Below are 21,602 nucleotides of genomic sequence, written 5' to 3' on the forward strand. Positions count from 1 at the left end.
CCCTCTTAAAATAGAGCCCAGGCTGCAGGGTTCAAATGTGGTGATTGTTCAGCTGTGACCTCTGGACCTTGTTACATATACATATATATATATATATATATATATATATATGTATATATATATATATATATATATACGTATGTATATAAAAACACACAGCGAGGTAAAGGGACAGCATGGATGTGGTTGCGTGAGGTACTGACAGGGAGTCACTGGTGATTATAGCCGTGTTTCCATCAGGTACAGTCGTACTGACTGTCTATAACCAGCCTCTAACATTGGAGTGAAATGGTAAGGTGCGGTCAGAGCTCCGCCCACAACAGTCAGCTGACTTTCTCTTCAATGCCCAGAGTCTATTCTCACACAGAGCCTGAGGTCTTGTTGCCGCTCGAGTAAAGCTCCTGTTCTCAGAGTCATGATGGAAACACAGCATATTGCTCATTGAATAAAATCCATTGATTGTGAGTGCTTACCTGATTATCCATCAGTTAAGGCAACTTTTCTGTAACTATGTTTAAAAGACATGATTGACAAATTATTTCTTCTCCAATCACTCTCAGCAGCTGCCAAGGATTCATTTTTGAATACATCTCATGAGCTGAAAATGCTGCGAACCCTGCGTTACTTTCATTGCTCTCATGCACTACAGAGTTTACAATATTACAGTAAGAATCTTTAGTCCAGAAATGCACATATGAAAGACAACGACTACACTTATGTACCTCATACAAGCCCACTACAGAAATCCTGAACTGTCCCTTTAATCGACTCATACACACTGACACAATGGTAAGAATACCTGCAAGTTACACCAGCAGGAACCTGAACGTATGGACCACAAAGTGCAGTGTGCATCACCATCAGTGACTCTTGTCTGTTTAGTGACCCACGCCGAGGACTTTCTTCATGTGTTCATACACCACGTACGACATGCTGACAGCAGGAATGACTTTCAGGAAGTTGGGGGTGATGCCGCGATAAAGGCCTGGCACACCTTCATGGGAGATGATGTACTTGAACTGGCCGACCATGGTCAGCTTGGGTTTACCCTCGATGGAGGCTGAAAGAAGAGGACTGAGGTTTCAGAGGCTCATGTAGACTAACATTCACAGCCTAGCAAGAATGTGCGCGCAGTTTGGAGTCAGAAAACGTAAAACAGGTAAGCTAATAGCATGTAGCTAGCATGTATGTCCACGCTCCTCCACACGATCATTGTCAATATGTTCTTTCACACCGCGAACAATAGTCTGCCTGAGCCAGCTTCCATTAAAGATTGGGTACGTGATATTAGCAACTCTGACCTTATAGATGAAGCTAGCCCGCACACGTGTATACGAGTCTTACGAGGAACGTTGTTAGTACACCATGTTTACTTGGCAACACGCTAGCCGGCAGCTAACTACAAGCTAGCTACGTCCAAGACCACAACATAACTTTAGGCAGCACAGGTTTCACACACGTCTGTGATAATCCAGGCTTTTCATGGTAATCTAACTGTAAGAGCTGATAAATGCTAACTTACATGCGCTACAAACGCAGTAGCATCACCACAGTCTGCTCTTTGTAATGCTTGGAGCCACAGACCATCCTGAAGGGCAGGGGTCAAACTCAAATGACCTGTGGGCCAATGACGGTCTCGTCTGGTCAGTCGGGGGCCAGTCAAGTAAAAAAAGAAGCCCTTTTTGGAAAAGCAACAGTTGCAGTGGACGTTATGAGCTCAAAATGACATATCAATACGCCGTATGCATTCCTTTTTTATTGCCTCGTCTTTTACTTCTTCTGTCTTTTATTCATTATTCTGTGCAGCACTTTGGTCCACTGTGTTTGTTTTCAAGTGCTTTACAAATAAAGTTGGATTAGATCATTTCAAAAGTGCTTGTTTTAATATGCAACAATAAAAAAAAACACATTTATGATGCAAAATTAATCTATTCATTTAAAAATAAAAACCCCAAGCCGCAACTTTGAGACCACTGCTGTAGGGATTCTGAAGAACTTGACACCATTGCTGGTTCTATTTTCACAGCCAACTACGCTACAAGTAGACATCTTATGTGTTGGACTATTGTACAAGTTAATGGGACGAGTGTGTTTTCTGACCCCAAACTGTACATGTGACGTAGCTCTGGAAAGGTAGTCCATCATCTATATGTCAGACGACATGATCTGTTACCTTGGGCCTGCATACGTGTCCGGATGAGAGCGAGAGGATAGGACGCCAGCTGACCACAGGTGCTGGAGATGGTTCCACAGCCCAGCAAGACTAAAACTCCAGGATCTGCTGAATCCACGCAGTATCTTTGCAGCCAGGCGTTCTTCAGAGTCTGTGACAGTGAGGTCAGAGAGGAGAGGGAACAGAGTTTTACTCCATATTATCCTTTTCTTTGTCATTTTTAAAAGAGGTTCCGTAAACACGAGAAGTGTCTTCACACAACTGGAAACCACTGCAGTTCATACACCAGGCCTGTAGGTGGCACTGTAACACCTTTACAGAGACATGGAGCATGTGGATATATATACATGAAGTGATCATGAAGTCAAACAGACCAAAGCATCTCCAAACATGAGAAGACCACAGCGACTGAACGCACACGAGAGAGCTGTGAAAAAAGACTTGAGTGGATTCAGCTAAACTCATATGTGATCCTGAATCCGCTTTCACCACATGTGTCTTCACTGAAAGGTATTTAAACCCATGACTCCATGTTTAGGATGTGTTTCTAAAGCATTTGTCGGCTAACTGCACTTATATTCATGTTATTGACAATGTGCAATTGGTGTGATTGTGTTTAAAAACAGATTCTGTGAAGCTGAATGAAGTGATGAAGTGATGAAGTGATGAGTTCTGAACACGTTTGACACCATCTTAAAAACACTGCTGTGATGGATTTCTTTGTAGCTGACGTGGAACATAAACCTTCCCACGCTGTAAAGAAAGCTGAAAAAGTTAAAAGTGTTTAATGATGAGAGCTGAGAACAGACCAGTTGTTTTATATACACTTTAACTTAAATTTAGGCTTAGAAATAGGAATAATAATAATAATAATTATAATAATAACACAGTAAAGATTGCTGATTTCTTTGGGCCCTTGTAAACTTTCACATATTCTAGACCTATGGATCTCAACCTGTGGTCCATGATGCTCGGCCTTTTTACCCCTCTGTGTTTTAACTTGGAGAGCTCAGTGTAATAAAGCTGTACCTCATAAACAGCCAGGTCGATGCCAGCGTAGGGGATGATGCCCAGCGTGTTTGGAAGGTAGCCCCTGTAGAACGCTCGTACTCCCTCTCTCCTCAGGATCTGTCTGGCACAATCAGCCACACCCGAGTACTGACCCGTCGTCCTCAGAGTGAGACGGGTCTTCAACACCTGCTCGACAAAGAGGGACAGGACAAGAGGACGGAAGAGTCAGCAATCCAAGGAGACCGAAGTGGTCCTTTAAGCTTCTAAAGCTGCATTCCATTTGGAATCAGAACTCCACGGTCAAATTCCCGTCCTAAACTTGATTTTACAGCAAGAACTACTAACTTAACCAAAGGCTCAACAAATCCTAGAATACTTTTGTGTCTGGAAACTGTTTGAAGAGTTTGTAACACAGAGAAACTGCTGGTCTACAGCTGCCAGTGACCGTGAGGTGAAACCAAGGTTCATAAATAATACATCTGAGCTGACTGACGGATCAACAACTCCTGAAGGCTGTGAGTTTCTCCATGGACTCTGGTGCAGGGAGTGAGCAGCTCACAAAGCATCCAACAGTACTATTGCTAACATTGGTGGCTAACTAGCAGACCTGTGGACATACTAACGACTTCTCCCATGTTCCTCTGGGAAATAGCAGAGCAGCAGCTTCACTGTAGCTCCTCCTCACTGTAGCTCCTCCTCCCTCAGTGACTCACAGTTTGGAAATGTCAAAGAAACACTTCATACAAAGAGGCTGCTGCCTCCACACGCTTTGGATCCCAGTTCTTCTGAGGACCTTTCTGTGTGGACTGTGTACAGTCTGCACTGTTTCTGTATGTGAGTTGTTTTTATTTGTTGGGCTTCTTGTGCTTGAGTTGTTGGGGTTAGAAAACAACGGTCAGTCGCACCCTGAAGTGGACATTACATTACATTACATGTCATTTAGCAGACGCTTTTATCCAAAGCGACTTACAAAAGTGCATTTAAACATTTGGGTACAAATAAGAGCTAGAAGTAAGTAAGAGCTTCAAGTAGAACAAACTATGAAGTGCTAGTCATAAGTGCAATATATATATATATTTTTTTTTTTTTTTTTTTTTTTCGTCTTAGTCGAGGTAGAGTCGGAACAAATGTGTTTTTAGTCGGCGTCGGAAGATGTGGAGGCTTTCAGCTGTCCGGATGTCGATGGGGAGATCGTTCCACCATTTGGGAGCTAGGACAGTGAACAGTCTCGAGTTCTGCGAGTGCCTCTGTGATCCTCTCAGTGAGGGAGCAGCAAGCCGGTTTGTCGATGCAGAGCGGAGTGGGCGGGCTGGGGTGTAGGTTTTGATCATGTCCTGGATGTAGGCTGGACCGGATCCGTTTGTAGCATGGAACGCAAGCACTAGAGTCTTGAAGCGGATGCGAGCAGCTACAGGAAGCCAGTGAAGGGAGCGGAGGAGCGGTGTAGTGTGGGAGAATTTTGGTAAATTGAAGACCAGTCGAGCTGCCGCATTCTGGATGAGTTGCAGAGGTCGTATAGCGCATGCAGGAAGACCAGCCAGGAGGGAGTTGCAGTAATCCAAGCGTGAGATGACAAGAGCCTGGACCAGAACCTGTGCCGCCTTCTGGGTTAGAAGAGGCCGAATCCTTCGGATGTTGTGCAACATGTATCTGCAAGATCTAGCTGTTGCAGCAATGTTGGCAGTGAGGGAGAGATGGTCGTCAAGTGTCACACCCAGGTTCCTTGCGGTGTGAGAAGGAGTTACCACAGAGTTGTCGAGGGTGATGGTTAGATCTGTGGTGGGAGAGCCCTTTCCTGGGAGAAAAAGAAATTCAGTCTTGTCGAGATTGAGTTTCAGGTGATGGTCAGACATCCACTGAGAGATGTCAGTCAGACAAGCGGTGATCCGTTCTGCTACCTGTGTGTCGGAGCTGGGAAAAGAGAGAATGAGTTGGGTGTCATCGGCGTAGCTGTGATAGGAAAAACCATGAGAGCGAATAACCGAACCAAGAGAGTTGGTGTATAGAGAGAAGAGGAGAGGGCCCAAGACAGAACCCTGAGGGACCCCAGTAGCTAGAGGACAGGGTTCCGACACGGATCCTCTCCAGGTTACTCTGTATGTTCGGTTTTGAAGATAGGACGAGAGAAGGGTAAGTGCAGAGCCTGAGACACCTAGTTCTTGAAGGGAGGAAGTAAGGATCTGGTGGTTAACTGTGTCAAACGCTGCAGAAAGGTCCAGGAGGATGAGCACAGAGGAGAGAGAGGCAGCCCTGGCAGTGTGGAGTTGCTCAGTGACAGCAAGAAGTGCAGTTTCGGTCGAGTGACCTGCTTTAAAACCAGACTGAAGAGGATCAAGAAGGTTGTTCCGGTGAAGGTAGGAGGAGAGTTGATTAAAGATAGCGCGCTCCAGAGTTTTGGAGAGAAAAGGAAGAAGAGAGACAGGTCTGTAGTTATTTACTTCAGACGGGTCAAGGGTGGGTTTTTTAAGGAGGGGGGTCACTCTGGCCTCTTTAAGAGAGTCCGGAAAGCAACCAGATGACAGAGATGTGTTAATGAGGTGGGTGAGGAAAGGAAGAAGATCAGAAGCAATTGACTGAAGAAGGTGAGAGGGGATATGTGCTGTCATTGTGAGGAGGTGATTACAGAGAGGAGACGTGAACGTGGACGAGCATGTGAGAGTTTCTGAAACGCCCCGACAACCGTTAATAAATGTAAAGTGATAGAAGGAGTTAGCTAAGCACTGAAGCAGCTCAAGTTTAGCCTACCACGTCAATGCAAAGCACCAACGTTAGCAGCGGAGACATTAGCAATTTAGCGAGCCATAGCAAAGCTCTTCACCAAACTAAACTGGAGGAGAACAAGTCTGTTAGCGACAGGCTACTTTATATGGACCTGATTTTATTATATTATTATTATTATTATTTTTTCTAATTATTTGGAGTTTGACAAAAGAACACAGCGGAATGTAAATGGTTTGTCAAAACAATAACTTTATAAAACCACTTTTTGTTATATATCAATCTTCTGATCTGCCACAATAATTAATTTAAATGAAAAAAACTCAATTTGTTTTGAGGGCTTTTCTCAGTAATTTTGAGGTGAGATTAAAAAAGAGATTAATTAGAATTACAGATCATAATTAATTACTCACTCAATTTTTTTTATCTCTTGACAGCACTAGTGGAAACAACTTAACTGTGCCGAGGTGTGGCGTGTCTATTGGAAAACGTCTAACATCTATTGATAGACTGGTGACCTGTCCAGGGAGTGACCCCGCCCTTAGCCCTATGTCAGCTGACATGGTGGCATCCCATAACCCTCATGTGGAGGATGAAGCAGCAGACAAAACAAAACTTACCTCCATGGGGTAAATGATGGTCTGGGCAGTCGCTCCTGCCAGAGAACCAGCGATGAACCTCTCTCGTACCCTCAAACTGCCCCCGTCTTTATTTCCTCGGATCACCCACTTGATCTGGAGAGAGGGAAGAGGAAGAGGAAAGAGAAGAGGAAGAGGAAGGAGAAGACATGATGTTTCAGTTCCATAAATCAACTCTTCTCTGTCAGTCACACTCCAGTGTTCTGACCTGTTCATAGGCCATAAACTTAATGGCTGATTCAGGAGCGATCTTAAGGACGTTGATGGCGTTTCCCCTCCACAGTGAGGACACGCCTCCCTCCTGGACCATCCCCCTCAGTCCAGACCACAGATTCATCCCCCGGGAAGCAGAGCCATGCACCTGTGATTCATGACACAACAGACACAGGTGTTCAGAATCCCCAAATGCAGCAAAATAGAAGCCCTTTATATCTCATTTGTTTGAATCTTCTTCAGGATTTCAAGAAATAACAAGAACATGGGGAGAACTCTTGACCTTCCTGCTGAGAGGAAACAATGCTGGTCACTTCACCACTGGGTGAGCCCAAATATTCTTCCTTTACATTAAGGTTTTATTTATAAGTCAGCTATTTAAAGACGCCAGAGAAGAGCACTACACTTCAAACCCAACCTACATAATCAGACACAGACTTTCCTTGGACTCAACGCTGGACTATAGTGTGGTTTCCATGACAACCCTGAGCTTTCTCTGGCAGTGAAACGACCCACCTGTAGGAAGACTTTGAGACGGTCGAGAGGGGCAGTTCCTGTCCGAGACACCGCTCCTGCCATGGCTCCGGCAACCAGCTGCCTCCACACCAGACCTGAGCGCCGCTCCCGCTCTGAGAACTCATCTGGCACCGTCAGCTGTTCCCCGATGTCCAACATCTGCAGAGGAGAGAAATATAAACCATGGATCAGGATCAGGAAGGAGCTGATAATCAAGTGCAAGCTTCACAACATGCTGTGGGGCACGACGAATCGTTAAAGAATTGTTAAAGAATGATTCTTCTGCATTTTATTTCATGAAACACATAGAACAATAATTCTAACTCTGGGTATTTTATGCGTTGAACTCAGTCACTGAACATTTGTTCCCCACTTTACAATATGATGTGTCTCAAGGAACATTAATAAAGGCTTTTAATGGCTAATAACTGCTCAATTGCAGTGAAGTAATGCTTATTATGAAGTGAGGAATTATAGTTAGGATCCAAAAGGGATTAAGGTAAAGGAAAACTTGGATTAAGTAATGCTGTTACATTTACAGTCACATTAATAATAACATTAACTATTAATAACTTAATAACATTCATAAATGCTTCAGTAATGTTAATCAGTATTATCTTCACTCACATGCGAGTGTTTCCAGTGGTGGACGATCTCCTCCATGTTGTGGAAGGTGTTGAACAAGAAATGATCACGCCACTCATTCCAGTCGATGGTCAAATTCCCGTCCCGGTCCATACTGAGAGAGAGAGAGAGAGAGAGAGAGAGAGAGAGAGAGAGAGAGAGAGAGAGAGAGAGAGAGAGAGAGAGAGAGAGAGAGAGAGAGAGAGAGAGAGAGAGAGAGAGTGAGAGAGAGAGAGTGTGAGAGTGTGAAAGAGAGAGAGAGAGAGAGAGAGTGAGAAGAGGTAGAGAGAGAGAGAGAGTGTGAGGAGAGAGAGAGTGAGAGAGAGAGAGAGTGAGTGAGGAGAGGTGAGGGAGAGAGAGGGAGAGAGGGAGGAGAGAGAGAGAGAGGGAGAGTGAGAGGAGGAGAGAGAGGAGAGAGAGAGTGAGGGAGGAGAGAGGGAGGAGTGGGTGAGGAGAGGTAGAGAGAGAGAGAGAGAGAGAGAGTGAGTGAGAGAGGAGAGAGAGAGAGTGAGTGAGAGGTAGAGTGAGAGAGTGAAGAGAGTGAGAGAGTGAGGAGAGAGAGTGAGAGTGAGAGAGAGAAGAGAGAGAGGTAGAGAGAGTGGAGAGAGAGAGTGAAGAGGGAGAGAGAGAGAGCAGCAGTCCTTTCTGATTTTCTTTAATATTTATAATAAAAACAGTGAATTCTCTACACTTCTCTACTCAGACTCAGTGTGAAACTGTTGTTTCTACTTGTGTTTATCTTTATGATCAAGAACACAAGTTTAAATAACAAACAACACAACATGAGAACGACGACAGCACTTTCAGGTTGTTAACTGGCATCGGTCTGATATTTGAATGGGAAAACCAGAAGTAGTGTAAAGTAGTGAATAACGAGTAGCATCCAATGCTAAATTGTCCGGTTTAGCTCATCCCCTGCAGTACTAGCGCTGTGTCATAATGTGCAGTGTGTGCTGTGAAACACACACTAAAGAGTTATTAGTTGACACACAGAGGACTCAGGTAACTACGGTGGCCCTCACACACCAGCACAGACGTGTGAAGCGTGACAACTTCCTGTTACTGCAGTTGTGGAACGACAAACGATCAAACTAAATATAACATCAGTAATATTATTTTATTATTCTAGTTTATAGAGTTAACTCAGAGAATGAAGGCGAGGATGAAGTGAGAGGTGACTGCTTCATGCAAACAGCCTCCGACAAACAGCTCGGTCACATGACTCAAACAGAAGAGAACACAACAAAACAAAGAGAATGAACCTCTGCAGTATTCTGGAGGCCTGCTCAAGCGTGACATCCACACCAAGCTTGTGCAGTGAGTGCTGAATCTCCCCCACATCAATGTGACCTGCAGAGCAGAGGAAAGACGTGATGTCATGTGTTTGAAGTGTGTGTGTCTGTGGGTGTTCAGAGTGTGTGTCTGTGGGTGTTCAGCATGTCCACACCATCGTTGTTGCGGTCGAGGCTGTGAAACATGAGCCGGAGTCTCTTCTCGTGAGCGTGCAAGTACTGACAGAACTCCTGGAAGTCCAGCAGGCCATCGTGGTTGGTGTCACTTTCGAGGACGATCTGGGAGTAAAGAGAGGGAGCGTGAGTCGTTCAGTGCAGGGATGGAGGAGATAGACGGGTGACAGAGAGACGGGCGACAGCTCTGACCTTCAGAAAGTGATCGGGGAAGAGCGTGTTTGACCAAAGAGGCAGTGGATGCACCGGTTTATAGCTAAACATGTATCACATGAAGATTTACACTTGGATCAACAAATGATTTAGGTTCTATGAATTCTGGATGACCGCCAGTGACGGTATGTAATACCTGGATATTCATCACACGTATGCGCAGATCGAGACCTAGTACCAACAAAGTCATGTGACCTGGGTGACGCAAGCGACCTGTATAAAGGAGGCTGGTATCCAGAGATTGTCTACAGAATCTTCTAGTCAAGATTGTGACAACAAACTCTGGCAGTCATCCAGAATTCAAGTGACATTTCACTGGAGGGATCTGAAGGCCCTTAAGCCTGTAGTCATGAGAAATGGCATCAACAACCCAATGCGAGAGCCTCAGTTTAGACAAGGCACAGCCCTTCCTGTACCCACCATGACACACAAATAGAGTGTTGGATTTATGAAACCCAGCCGAAACCTCTATGTACTGTCTCAGAGCTCGAACAGGACAGAGTAAGTTGGAATCACAACGTGGACCCTACGCCCCTGACTCCGGGGCAAAGGCCATCAAACTGATAGGTTGGTTAACATGAAAAGCAGAAAGCCTCTTACGAGGGAAAGAGGGGTTTGGCCACATGGTAACCCCTGATCCATCAGAACTGCAACGCAAACAGTCCCCAGCAATGGACAGGGCATGAAGCTCACAAACCCGCTATGCAGATGTAATGGCAAGAAGAAAAGCAGTCTTACCAGACAGCCATCTGAGATGTTCCAGGGGCTGAAATGGAGGAGAACACAGGGCTTCCAGGACGACCAACAAATCCCATGAAGGCACCCGACCAACATGTGGAGGCCGTACCAGGATGAGCCCACAGATCAATCATTCACATGGGCATGTTGAGCCAAGATAGTAGCCACATATACCTTTATAGTAGAGACAGAGAGCCCTCTATCTAACAACATTTGCAAGTACCTAAGAAGTACAGGCACAGAACAATGCTCTGGGTTCACATTCTGATTATCACACCAAACAGAATAGAGTTTCCACCTGTTGGCGTACAGCAGTCGAGGACGCACAATCACTGGTTATAGGCACTGGTTACAGCCTGATCACACAAATTTAGCAAAGAGTCAAGCCCTTCAGGGGCCAAACATGCAGCTGAAGGTACTCTGGGTGAGTATGCCAAATGCTCCCCCCAACTGCGACAGAAGAATCCTGTCTCAGTGGAAGAGGCCAGGTCTCCCTGTTGAGAAGAATGTCGTCCACCCTCTGCAGGGAGGGGGAGGCCTTCATCAACATTGAGTCGAGGACAACCCCGATGAACACAACTCGTTGGCTGGGAACCAAACAGCTCTTTCCAAAATTCACAGTAAGACCCAACTGGGTCACATGATTCATCCACACACGTGTCGTGGATGGCCTGCTCGCGGGTTGCGGAGCATATGAGCCAGTCGTCCAAGTAAGGAAGGATCTAATCACCGCTGCTCTGCAGAGGTGAAAGTGCAGCCGCAATGCACCTGGTAAATATCCAAGGAGAAAGTGAAAGCCCGAAGGGGACCACGCAAAACTGGTATTACATTACGGGCTCTATCTTGCACTCAGCGCAATTGACTTTGTACACTGGAGCTTGTACAATTCCTATTTTGCACTCGACGCACATTGGAATTTTCCCTCCGCAAGCACAGGTCCCTATAATAGGGAATGAACTTGCGCTCCGGGGGCCGGTTCCGAGGAGGCGTGTTCCGGCGCAAACGTTCCCTGGTGCTATTTTGCTGATTCAAAAAACATTTCCGCCACAGACCAGGAAAAACCTAGTCTAAAGTGGCGCTTATTCAGATGCTATTTTAAGGGCGCACACTTGGCCTTAATGTAGCCTGTGCACAACGTGCATCCACTTTGCTTCTCTCATCTACAAGGAAGCCGTTCCCATTTTTGCAAACAGTACATACCGTAATTACCGAACTATAAGCCGCTACTTTTTTCACTTGCTTTGGACCCTGCAGCTCATACAATGGTGCGGCTTATCTATGGGCACTGGTGCGATGTCTGCCATAGATACAATTGTTGCGATTTCCTCCCATGCCTGTTTAACGAAAACTAATTTGGGTGGGTTTCTCCCCTCCCCATACAAAGCCACTTCTCGGTCTTTTACGACCCTGACGAGGATGTCAGGCTCCTCGGCTGAGAATCACTCCTGGATTTGTGCCGGGCGCAAGAGTCATTTATCCCGGCAGCATAATAGCAACAGTGCCCAAGATCCACCCACAAAGCTACTTACGTTTCAGATCGGCAAGATAGGGCCCTACATGTCATTTAGCAGACGCTTTTTATCCAAAGCGACTTTACAATGGAATTGAGTACAATCAGCCAGGGGTGGAGTCGAACTTGTGACCATGATGTATTTCGCACACAGGGTACCGGTCTTAACCACTGAGCCACTCCACCCCACTCCATGCCTGACCCCCGAAGGAACTGCCTGTGGTGGTATTGGCACATGAATATAAGCATCTTTCAAATCGACCCTTGTGAACCAGACTCTCTCTGAAACAGCCTGAAGAACATCTGTTGTGCAAAGCATGTGAAAACGAAGAACTTTTATGAACTTGTTCAACCGTTTGAGATCGAGGATGGGGCGAAAGCCGGCGACCTTTTTTGGAACAAGAAAATACGTCGAGTAGAACCCTCTCGATCAATCTACACTGTATGGTGCCCTTCTCCAGAAGCACTGAAGTCTCCCACTCTAGAGCCAAAGACTTTAGGGAGTCCTTTACAATAGTCGTCCTGACCCCGTTGAACTTGGGGGGGTCAACACCTGAACTGAATACTGTACCCATTGGAAAGAGTTAACAACACCCAAGGGTCTGAGGTCATGGCCTCCCAGTTGCTCAGATGTTGTGGGGAGAAATGGCTGGCGCCTTGGTCCGTGGAGTCAGGTTTGACTCCCACTACCTTTGGGTGCCGGGGAGCGTCGATCAGCAGATAACCCATATCTAGATGCCTTGTCCCTTGGCACCCGAAAGGCAGGCTGCTGAGGAGACCTGCGGAAACGCTCCCGTTGGAATGAGGGGCGGCTGGCTCCTGAGTCCCCCTGAGTATTGACTGCTGGACAGGGAGCAGCAGCGTGTCTTGGCCTAGACGATTATGGCTGACGTAAGTCAGAAAACTGTTTCTTGATCTTAGCCACCTGCACACTTCGCTCCAAAGCCTGCTGGGCTGCAGGTCCAAACATCTGACCTGGAATGACAGGTAGCATGCGTAGTGTCCTCCTACATGGCTTTTCCCTACATGGGACTGAGCAAGCCACACTTGGCGGTCATCCAGGTAAATGCCTGGAGTGAGCTGCTATATCATAGCTCTTAGTTAGGAGGTCATCAGTGATCCTACACTTGGGGCGTGGTCAACGGGCATCAGGCCTAAGAAGCGGTAGAAGCATCAACAGCAGGCATCTGCTCTAGTCCATACTGGGCCGCACCCTTCATGGCAGCCAAAGCCCTACAGTCACTTGGCAGATGAAGGAAAGCTTTGGGGTCCAGCCAACACCTCTGAAGTTCATTAATGTATGGCTCAGAGGGTGGAACTGTAAAGCCAGATGGTTGTGGGGTATGTTTGAAAAAGGCATTGGAGGGAGCAGCCTCTACAGGGGCACCATCCAACTCAAGCTGTGAGATGGCTAATTGAATAGCCTGCTTAACTGTGGGAGAACCAGTCTCAGCATCCCTTGAGGATCCTGCACCCGACCCATGGGAGTCAGTCACTCAGGGTCAGTCACTCAAGCTCCTCTCTGTCCCCTGTTTCATCCCCAGTAAAAAAAATTCCGGAGGCAGCAATTGACAGCATGTCTTCATCATGTTGGCTAGTATCATCGTGCACGGAGGCCAGGCTATCGCTCTCACCCTGGCTCCTGAGTGGCAGCATCATGGCAGCAGAGCCTCCAGGCTGCAAGTTAAGGAGGAGGGCCTTAATCTGGGGCAAGCTCAGAGGCCAAAGTGTCCACTTTAAGAGCTAAGGATACAGCACCCTCTCGTCTCTTCTTTGAGACAGAAACACCCTCTTGTACACCATGAGAGAGGCAATGGCACTTCCACAAGACCGGGCAGCAGCTGGAAGTTTACGTCAGCAATGTACACACCGTAGTCAACCCATGCTTCATCACCAGGGCTGAGCGGAGACGCTAAGTGGGAACAAAGCACGCCCGCTGGCGAGGGAAATCAATACTTACCTGGTAATCCGCACAGTGGGGATGAGAGCCGACTACGCAGCCTCTGGAGGGCAAATCTGCAGCTCTAACCATTGAGATTACAGGGTTACTGGCGTAGGCGACAAAAAAGGCGAGAAGATTTATACAGGTCGTTTGCGTCACCCAGGTCACTTTGTTGGTATTACGTCACGATGTGTGCATGCGTGTGATGAATATCCAGGTACAGTTTTTTAAAAGTATTTTTTATTTACAGTTTATTAAAGATAGAGGAACTTATGGTAATTAACAGTAATTAATTGGACAAAACAGGAACTTCTCAAAGTGGAAGATGAGGAGGTAAATTCTGATTGTAGCATAAAACATAAATCGGATTGTTGAATATCAATACTATTCCTCAATCACTTACAGCAGAGCTATTGAGGCCCCCTATACATCCATCACATGACCTCACAGAGGATTTGTAGGAACCTCACTGTTCAGTTAAAGAATTAAGTTTTACTGAGTCATGTGTTTTGTTTTAAGTTGTGACAAAATAAACATGTTAATATTTGACACTGTTTCTTTAACTAAAGTTCCACTGTGAGTTTAGTAGCTGAAGTACGACTGCACGGCCTCACTTCTTTGATTTATTAATATTGTTATTATTATTATTATCATTATTATCGTTATAATTAATAAACAATCACAGTCAAGGTTAGGTTAAAGACACAGTCTTTTACATTACATTACTTATTTATCCAAAGCGACTTACAATAAGTGCATTTAAATATTTGGGTACAAATAAGAGCTAGAAGTAAGTAAGAGCTTCAAGTAAGCCAAACTATGAAGTGCAGTCTTTAACCTTTAAAGTGACTTCATCCATCCATCATTCATCCATTCATCATCCATTCATCTATATGGGCAGGTGACTTTGTAAGGACACGAGTGTGTGCAGTTGTGACTTGGACAGTGTTCTGTGAATCTGTGACTTTACTTCCTTAAATTAAAATAGGGCTGAAACAATGACTCCATTATTAATCAATTACTACATGAATCTATTTTGATCATAAATGAATCGGTTTGAGTGTTTTCTGATTCAGCTTCTTAAACGTGAATATTTTCTGGTTTCTTATTTTTACTTTTTGGAAAAAAATAAGACATTTGACGACATAGTCCTTTCCAGGTTTGAGACACAGTGGTTATCTGTGGAGGACATGAACATCAGAATGGACCTCACCTTCCCTCGGCTGAGGCTGAAGACTCAGTTTTAACTCTGATTGACTAGGTTTCATGGTTTAATGTATTATTCATTATGCTTTTAAAGTAGAACTACACAGGATGTTGACTCTAATTTAAGTCAACACACACACACACACACACACACACCCTGTGGGTACCGGCTATAACATCAAGGCAACGAAAGCTTTATTTTAGACGCTCATCATGACAGAGGAATAGAGTGTGTGTGCGTGAGTGAGGGGCCACACAACATCAGAACAGCTTTTTTTTTGAATGGCAAGAATAACAGATGCTGACCAGTGTGAACATGACACCACGGACTGTTGGGGAGCTCTGTACAGAGAATAGTGAGCAGACTTGCAAAGTTCTGTTTTTTGTGTATTTCTATTGGTTTAGGTATTTATTGTATATTTATATTTCTCTAAGACCTGAGTAACAATTTTGTTTTCCATGTTTTTACATGCTGAATGACCATAAAGTGAACCTCGACCACGGCTGCCATGTGTCCCATGTCCCAAAACATAGAAGGAACAAGAAGAAGGTGATTTTGGGCTGTGTCCGTGTAAGTCTACCATATCTTTGGAAAATTAGAGTGCTTCATCTTTTTTGCCTGTTTGAATCTGTTTCCTCCCACAGTCCAAAAACATGCAGAGGTTAATGGGACACTCAGGTGTGAGTGTGACAGTGAATGGTGACCCGTCCAGGCTGTAACCCTGCCTCGCACCCTATGTCAGCTGGGATTGGCTACACCCCCCAGTGTGTGGCGTACGAAGCAGTAGAAAATTATTACAGTCATTTTTGTTCAGTGTGATTATTATTTAACCAAGTCACACAAAGCACACGAGGCAGCAGTGAACCACCAGGTCCTGTGTGACCATGAACCGACTTTGGTATTTAACAGTGAGGAGAAAGCAGCACACATCTTATGTCTGTAACATTTGCAGTTTTAATGCTGAGCCCAGTGTCCAACCAAGGATAAGTAAGGGAGGTTACATCAGGAGTGTGGCAGGTGTGTGTTACACATCGTTTAAACATTCATCCACAGAGGCTTGAATTCCTCTGTAAAGTGGAACAGGTTGACTGTTCTGTGGAGTTGTAACCAGGCCACACAGATGAGAGGCTGATTAATGACATGATGTGGCAGTGTCACTAAGGCTGATGTTGAAACTACTATTAAAAGATCAGAATTTTAAAGGAATACTTCACCGGTTTGAATTTAGTAGTATTTTGAAAAATTGTGCTTCACAACCTCAGTTTCCCATGAGCCAAGAAATATCTTACTTCTCTTCTTTGTTACGTGTCCATCTGTTACACATCTGTCCTGTTAGTGTTACTGTTAGCAAAGAGGGGGACCCGTCCCCCTACGAGTGGTTCTAAAAAGTGCGGAATCAGCGTTGCAGATTCAAGCCTCGGACCAAGTGTCACTGGTGGACACGTAACAAAGAGAAGAAGGAAGATATATCTCAACTCAGGGGAAACTGAGGTTGTGAAGCACCATTGTTCAAAAATACTTCCCCTGTTCTAGTAATACAAAACTAAATGAAGTATTCCTTTAAAATAACCTACAGTAGCATTCTCTTTCAACCTGATAATGTCATGAATTATAATTCAAATGTTATGTAATTTGTCTTCATAAACAGCTTCCGCTTTAAGCACCTGATACTTCCTCACTGTACACCAGAATGGAACAGAGCCATTAAAGCTGTGGTGCTGTTCTAAGGCCCTGCTGTATATGTGCTGTATATGTGTTGTATATGTGCTGTATATGTTTTGTATATGTGTTGTATATCTGCTATATATGTGCTGTATATGTTTTGTATATGTTGCTGTATATCTGCTGTATATGTGCTGTATATGTTGTATATGTGCTGTATATGTTTTGTATATGTGTTGTATATCTGCTATATATGTGCTGTATATGTTTTGTATATGTTGCTGTATATCTGCTGTATATGTGCTGTATATGTACTGTATATGTTGCTGTATATGTGCTGTATATGTGTTGTATATGTACTGTATATGTTGCTGTATATGTTGCAGTACATGTGCTGTATATCCCCACACAAACAGAATATAACATAAACCATCTTTCATCATCATCATCATCATCATCCTCCGCTTATCCGGGGCCGGGTCGCGGGGGCAGCAGTTTCAGCAAGGGACCCCAAACTTCCCTTTCCTGAGCTGCATTGACCAGCTCCGACAGGGATCCCGAGGCGTTCCCAGGCCAGAGTGGAGATGTAATCTCTCCACCTTGTCCTAGGTCTACCCCGAGGCCTCCTCCCAGCTGGACGTGCCTGATACACCTCCCTTGGGAGGTGCCCAGGAGGCATCCTCACCAGATGCCCGAACCACCTCAACTGGCTCCTTTCAACGTGAAGGAGCAGCGGTTCTATTCCGAGCTCCCCCCGGATGACCAAGCTTCTCACCCTATCTCTAAGGGAAAAGCCAGCCACTCTCCTGAGGAATCCCATTTCGGCCGCTTGTACCCGCAATCTCGTTCTTTCGGTCATGACCCAACCTTCATGACCATAGGTGAGGATAGAAACGAAGATTGACCGGTAGATCGAGAACTTTGCCTTCCGGCTCAGCTCCCTTTTCATCACAAAGCGAATGCAGTACCGCACCAGCCGCTCCGATTCTCCGGCCCATCTTCCGTTCCCTCGTCCCCTCACTCGTGAACAAGACCCCGAGATATTTGAACTCCTTCACCTGAGGCAAGGAGTCATACCCTACCCGGAGAAGGCAATCCACCAGTTTCCTGCTAAGAGCCATGGCCTCAGACTTTGAGGTGCTGATCTTCATCCCAACCGCTTCACACTCGGCCACGAACCGATCCATTGAGCGCTGAAGGTCACAGGCCGACGAAGCCATGAGGACCACATCATCTGCAAAAAGCAGCCCCCCTCTTCACCCGAGTGTCCAGAACATGCGGCCTCAGATCCGATGAAACAATCACAAAATCGATCATCGTGGCCAATGATGTGTGTGGCCAAGTGGAAAGGGAACTTGGCTAGTAACTGGAAGGTCGCTGGTTCAAGTTCCCACCAGGTCGAAAGGGCTCAGGGTACCCCTGAGCAAGGTACCCAACCCCCATTGCTCCCCGGGCGCTACTCAGTGTGGCAGCCCACTGCTCCTAATTCTTGGATGGGTCAAAATACAGAGAATAATTTCCCTAAGGGGATTAATATAAAGTATCTAAAAAAAAAAAACAGCATCCACACTGGTGAAGTTCTTGCTGTGAGGCAACAGTTATTGATTTGTTTTTCTGGCACTCCTTCATTAGTTACAGTCAGGGTTCTAAATCAACTTTTTTGATCACCAGCCAGAATTTCCACTAGCCAAATTTTTCAAAAATTTCAGAGCTCTACCTTATCTTTTGCCTGGTATTCATTTGTGTATGTCGCTCCTATCTTCAAGCCCACCCTGAAATTAATTATCATATCATAGTATTATCTTTTTGTAAAGACATGTATGTCACTGTATCATATTAAATGCACTGATTCTGAAACATGTAAATAGTAACGTTAACGTTAATTCACTTAGGCTACTCGACATTTTTAATAAAGAAAGGCTTCTCCCAGCAAGGCTCTCTTCAATGCGAACTCTTATGGCGGATTTAATCCTTAGGCTCTAATGATGACTCCGGGCACTCTCGTGGTCCTTTACAGCCTCGACTTTAAAATTATTAGTTCCCATCACGAAATTGTTTGTTTTATTTTTTTCCTTTTGCGTACATGTCCTTACAAAACATGACGACATTTTCGTGATCAAACACAAGCCATTTACGACCCGTCAGCCATTTGGCATTGAACTTTCTTTTTTTTCATTTCGCACACATTGTTGTTGATATTCTCAATCTCATCCCCTGCCTCTCTTCTCACCGCCAGACGTCTGTCCAAACAACCACCACCACATTTAGTTTAAGTAAGGCTACTTTTTAATTTACTTTAGCTAGCTCCCTCCCTTCTTTGATAGAAGGAGAAAAAGAATGAATGAACAAGCAGCATTTCCTCCACCGGTGGTGCGCCGCGACCGGCTCTAGGCCAGCTTGGAAAGGCTCGGGGCAGTACAGCGACCCCCCGCCCGGGACCTCGCCACTTCCTGGGGCCGCAGAAATGTGTACCTTCTGCTTCGCTCATTCATTCTTTTTCTTCTTCTTTGTGTTTTCTGTTTCCATGGTTTCTCACGCTGGTTGGTTGCACTAGTAGAGAGGCTCTGACTGGTATGATTCCCTCATGCATCACCGGCCAAAATGGCTAGTAAGCTAGAAGTCAAGTCAACCCTCACTGCAACCAGGATATAACCGCGAGTCAATGGCCCGTTAGTGGGAAGTTCTAGGATAAGACTGACTGTGGGATTGTGGTAATGTCACGAAGACAGGAGCCAAGCATCATAACATACGTCAAGAGTGAGTCATACACGGATGTAATGGAGAGAATCCGGTCATTTTTCAAAATAAAACATCGTTTAGTCGCAAATATTCATGCAAGTTGTTTATTACTTCTGTGAACCAGGTACCAAAAGACTAGGTTTGACGACCGCTGGCTCATGACAGCTTCCAGTGGTGTTTGTAGAGAAGTTAGCCAGCGTGAGTTAGCAAACTTAGCCACTTGCTTGAAACGTGACATCTAGTGGAAAGAATATGAGCATCTTCAAGCATCTACTTCATCCCTCAAACCAAATGTGTCTCAGCTGTGTAAGGGGAAACGCTGCCAGGTCTCTACCAGCATGGAGCAGTAGGTATAGTAAAGGAAGCAGAAGTAGTACCAGTTAAACCAATGTTCATGTTCTGAACCTTTATTAATAAAGATTGAGAAGACTGGACAGTTTCACACAGACTCTAACTCATGCGCAAATTGAATTTGAGACCCCTGATCTAGAGGAAGTAAGTAAGTTGTCACAAGGTTTCTGGAGGTGAACCTGCAGATGGATCATTACTGATACCATGAGTCTGCCCCAGGCACAGCGCCAGTTGGGGCTTTGCAGTGGTGGAAGAGGGGTCCCCCTGTGGGTCTAACCCTAACTCACAATTATGTGTTCGACTGTGTTTATGCATTGCATTAACATTGACCTAGAGTTAAAATGACATTGAAAAAAAATGATATTGTTAATGTTTCATCACCCTAACCTCACTGCAATAGAACAGTAGATGATTTACTAAGTCAACGCTATAACTTACAAACATCCATTTAACTTTTCTCTTCTATTATTTCTAGAAACTATTCAACAGTTTTTCTCAGAAATGAGAAGCAGTCAACTCCCTGTTAGTGACGATAACATTAGATTATAAAAGAGTGGAAATGGCCCTTACACACACACACACACACAGGTGGCAGCCATCTTGGTATCCTACATATATTTACATCGGAAATTGGAACTAGGAGTGACGTCAGTGTGAAGTTACTCAAACGCCTCATGACGCCAGAGACGCACCACAGAATTATCACTGTTTTTCTCAATGGACTTTGGTGCGAGAGAGTGAGCAGTTTCCATGGCAACACAGAGTTCACTTCCCTGTTGTTGTTTCAGCTCTCCCTTTCATCACTCTCCACAACAACGTGACTTTATATAAACTACTTAGTTATTTAGTATTTTAATGCCATGTCTTGCTCTGGACTGTCCACATGATGCACCTGTGCTCACTGGTCCTCACTTCACCTCTCCTCTCCTTACCTCCTCCGCCTCTCCTCGGTGTAAACCCCGGGCCAGTAGTCCGGTCCTCAGTTCGCTGATGTCCACCCTGCCATCTTTGTTGAGGTCCAGCTGCTGGAACAGCTCCTCATATCTCCTCTCCCTGTCCGCCGCGTCCTCTGCCGCTCCCTTGTCTCCTTCGCGGTGTGTCCGGGCGCAGAACCGCTGCTCGTCTTCGCCCATGTGCAGGAGAGACAGCCGGTGTACGGTGCTGGTCCACAGTCAGGTCCACAGTCAGGTCCACAGCCGAGCATTACACTGTGTCACAGCCGAACCGAACCGAGTGCGGCGCTACCGCACAGCACGCTGGGACGCGGACGCGTGGATGTGGGTCAGAGCGTTAATCCCCGTGTCAGTTACACGCTCATATCTGTCACACAAATCCACGCGCTGCCTCAGTATCCTTCACAGAAAGGGTGCGAGCGTGAATCATGAGATTTTGCCGCAGCGACGTATCCGCGTGCGTGCGTGCGCGCGACGCGCGCGCTGTCAGCTGTTAGTAAAATGTTAGTGCGCGAGGTCAGAACATCCCAAAGCAGCACGAAACAAACGTGACTACCGACTACGCCCCCGCGCACACACACACACACGCACACACACAATAATGTGTACATAATGAAGCTGTGAATAATTGACCAAACATTATTAATTCAAAACGACATCAGATTTTACAGATATGAGCGTAAATGTGTCGCTATATTAGAAGATATTTCCATCCAGTTTCCTCATTTAGATCATTAGAGAATATTTATTCCAAGATTATTATATATATTATATATTATATATTATATATATAAATTAATGTGTGAAAATGATCATTTTAATACAATCACTTTGCAGTTTTTTTTAATGATGGTAAACTCTCCCATGACCTATCTGTGGGTCCAGACCCAGACTTTGGGAACCACTGCTCTGGGGCACACGTGTCCAG

At 45.3% G+C, this 21,602-nt stretch overlaps 1 protein-coding gene across 1 annotated transcript; it reads right to left on the bottom strand.

The window, feature by feature from the left end:
* Positions 1-110: 110 nt before the first annotated feature.
* slc25a23b (solute carrier family 25 member 23b) lies at positions 111-21,192 on the bottom strand. The gene is made up of 10 exons (XM_044051750.1): positions 20,654-21,192; positions 9,341-9,464; positions 9,156-9,243; positions 7,897-8,008; positions 7,270-7,428; positions 6,749-6,901; positions 6,523-6,636; positions 3,203-3,370; positions 2,174-2,324; positions 111-1,060 (listed from the first exon to the last, which is right to left on the bottom strand). The coding sequence occupies exons 1-10, from the start codon at positions 20,852-20,854 to the stop codon at positions 879-881; spliced, it is 1,452 nt and encodes a 483-aa protein (XP_043907685.1). The 5' UTR covers positions 20,855-21,192; the 3' UTR covers positions 111-878.
* Between the last annotated feature and the right edge of the window lie 410 nt (positions 21,193-21,602).

The sequence above is a fragment of the Solea senegalensis genome, linkage group LG19, assembly GCF_019176455.1.
Source record: "Solea senegalensis isolate Sse05_10M linkage group LG19, IFAPA_SoseM_1, whole genome shotgun sequence".
Lineage (NCBI taxonomy): Eukaryota > Metazoa > Chordata > Actinopteri > Pleuronectiformes > Soleidae > Solea > Solea senegalensis.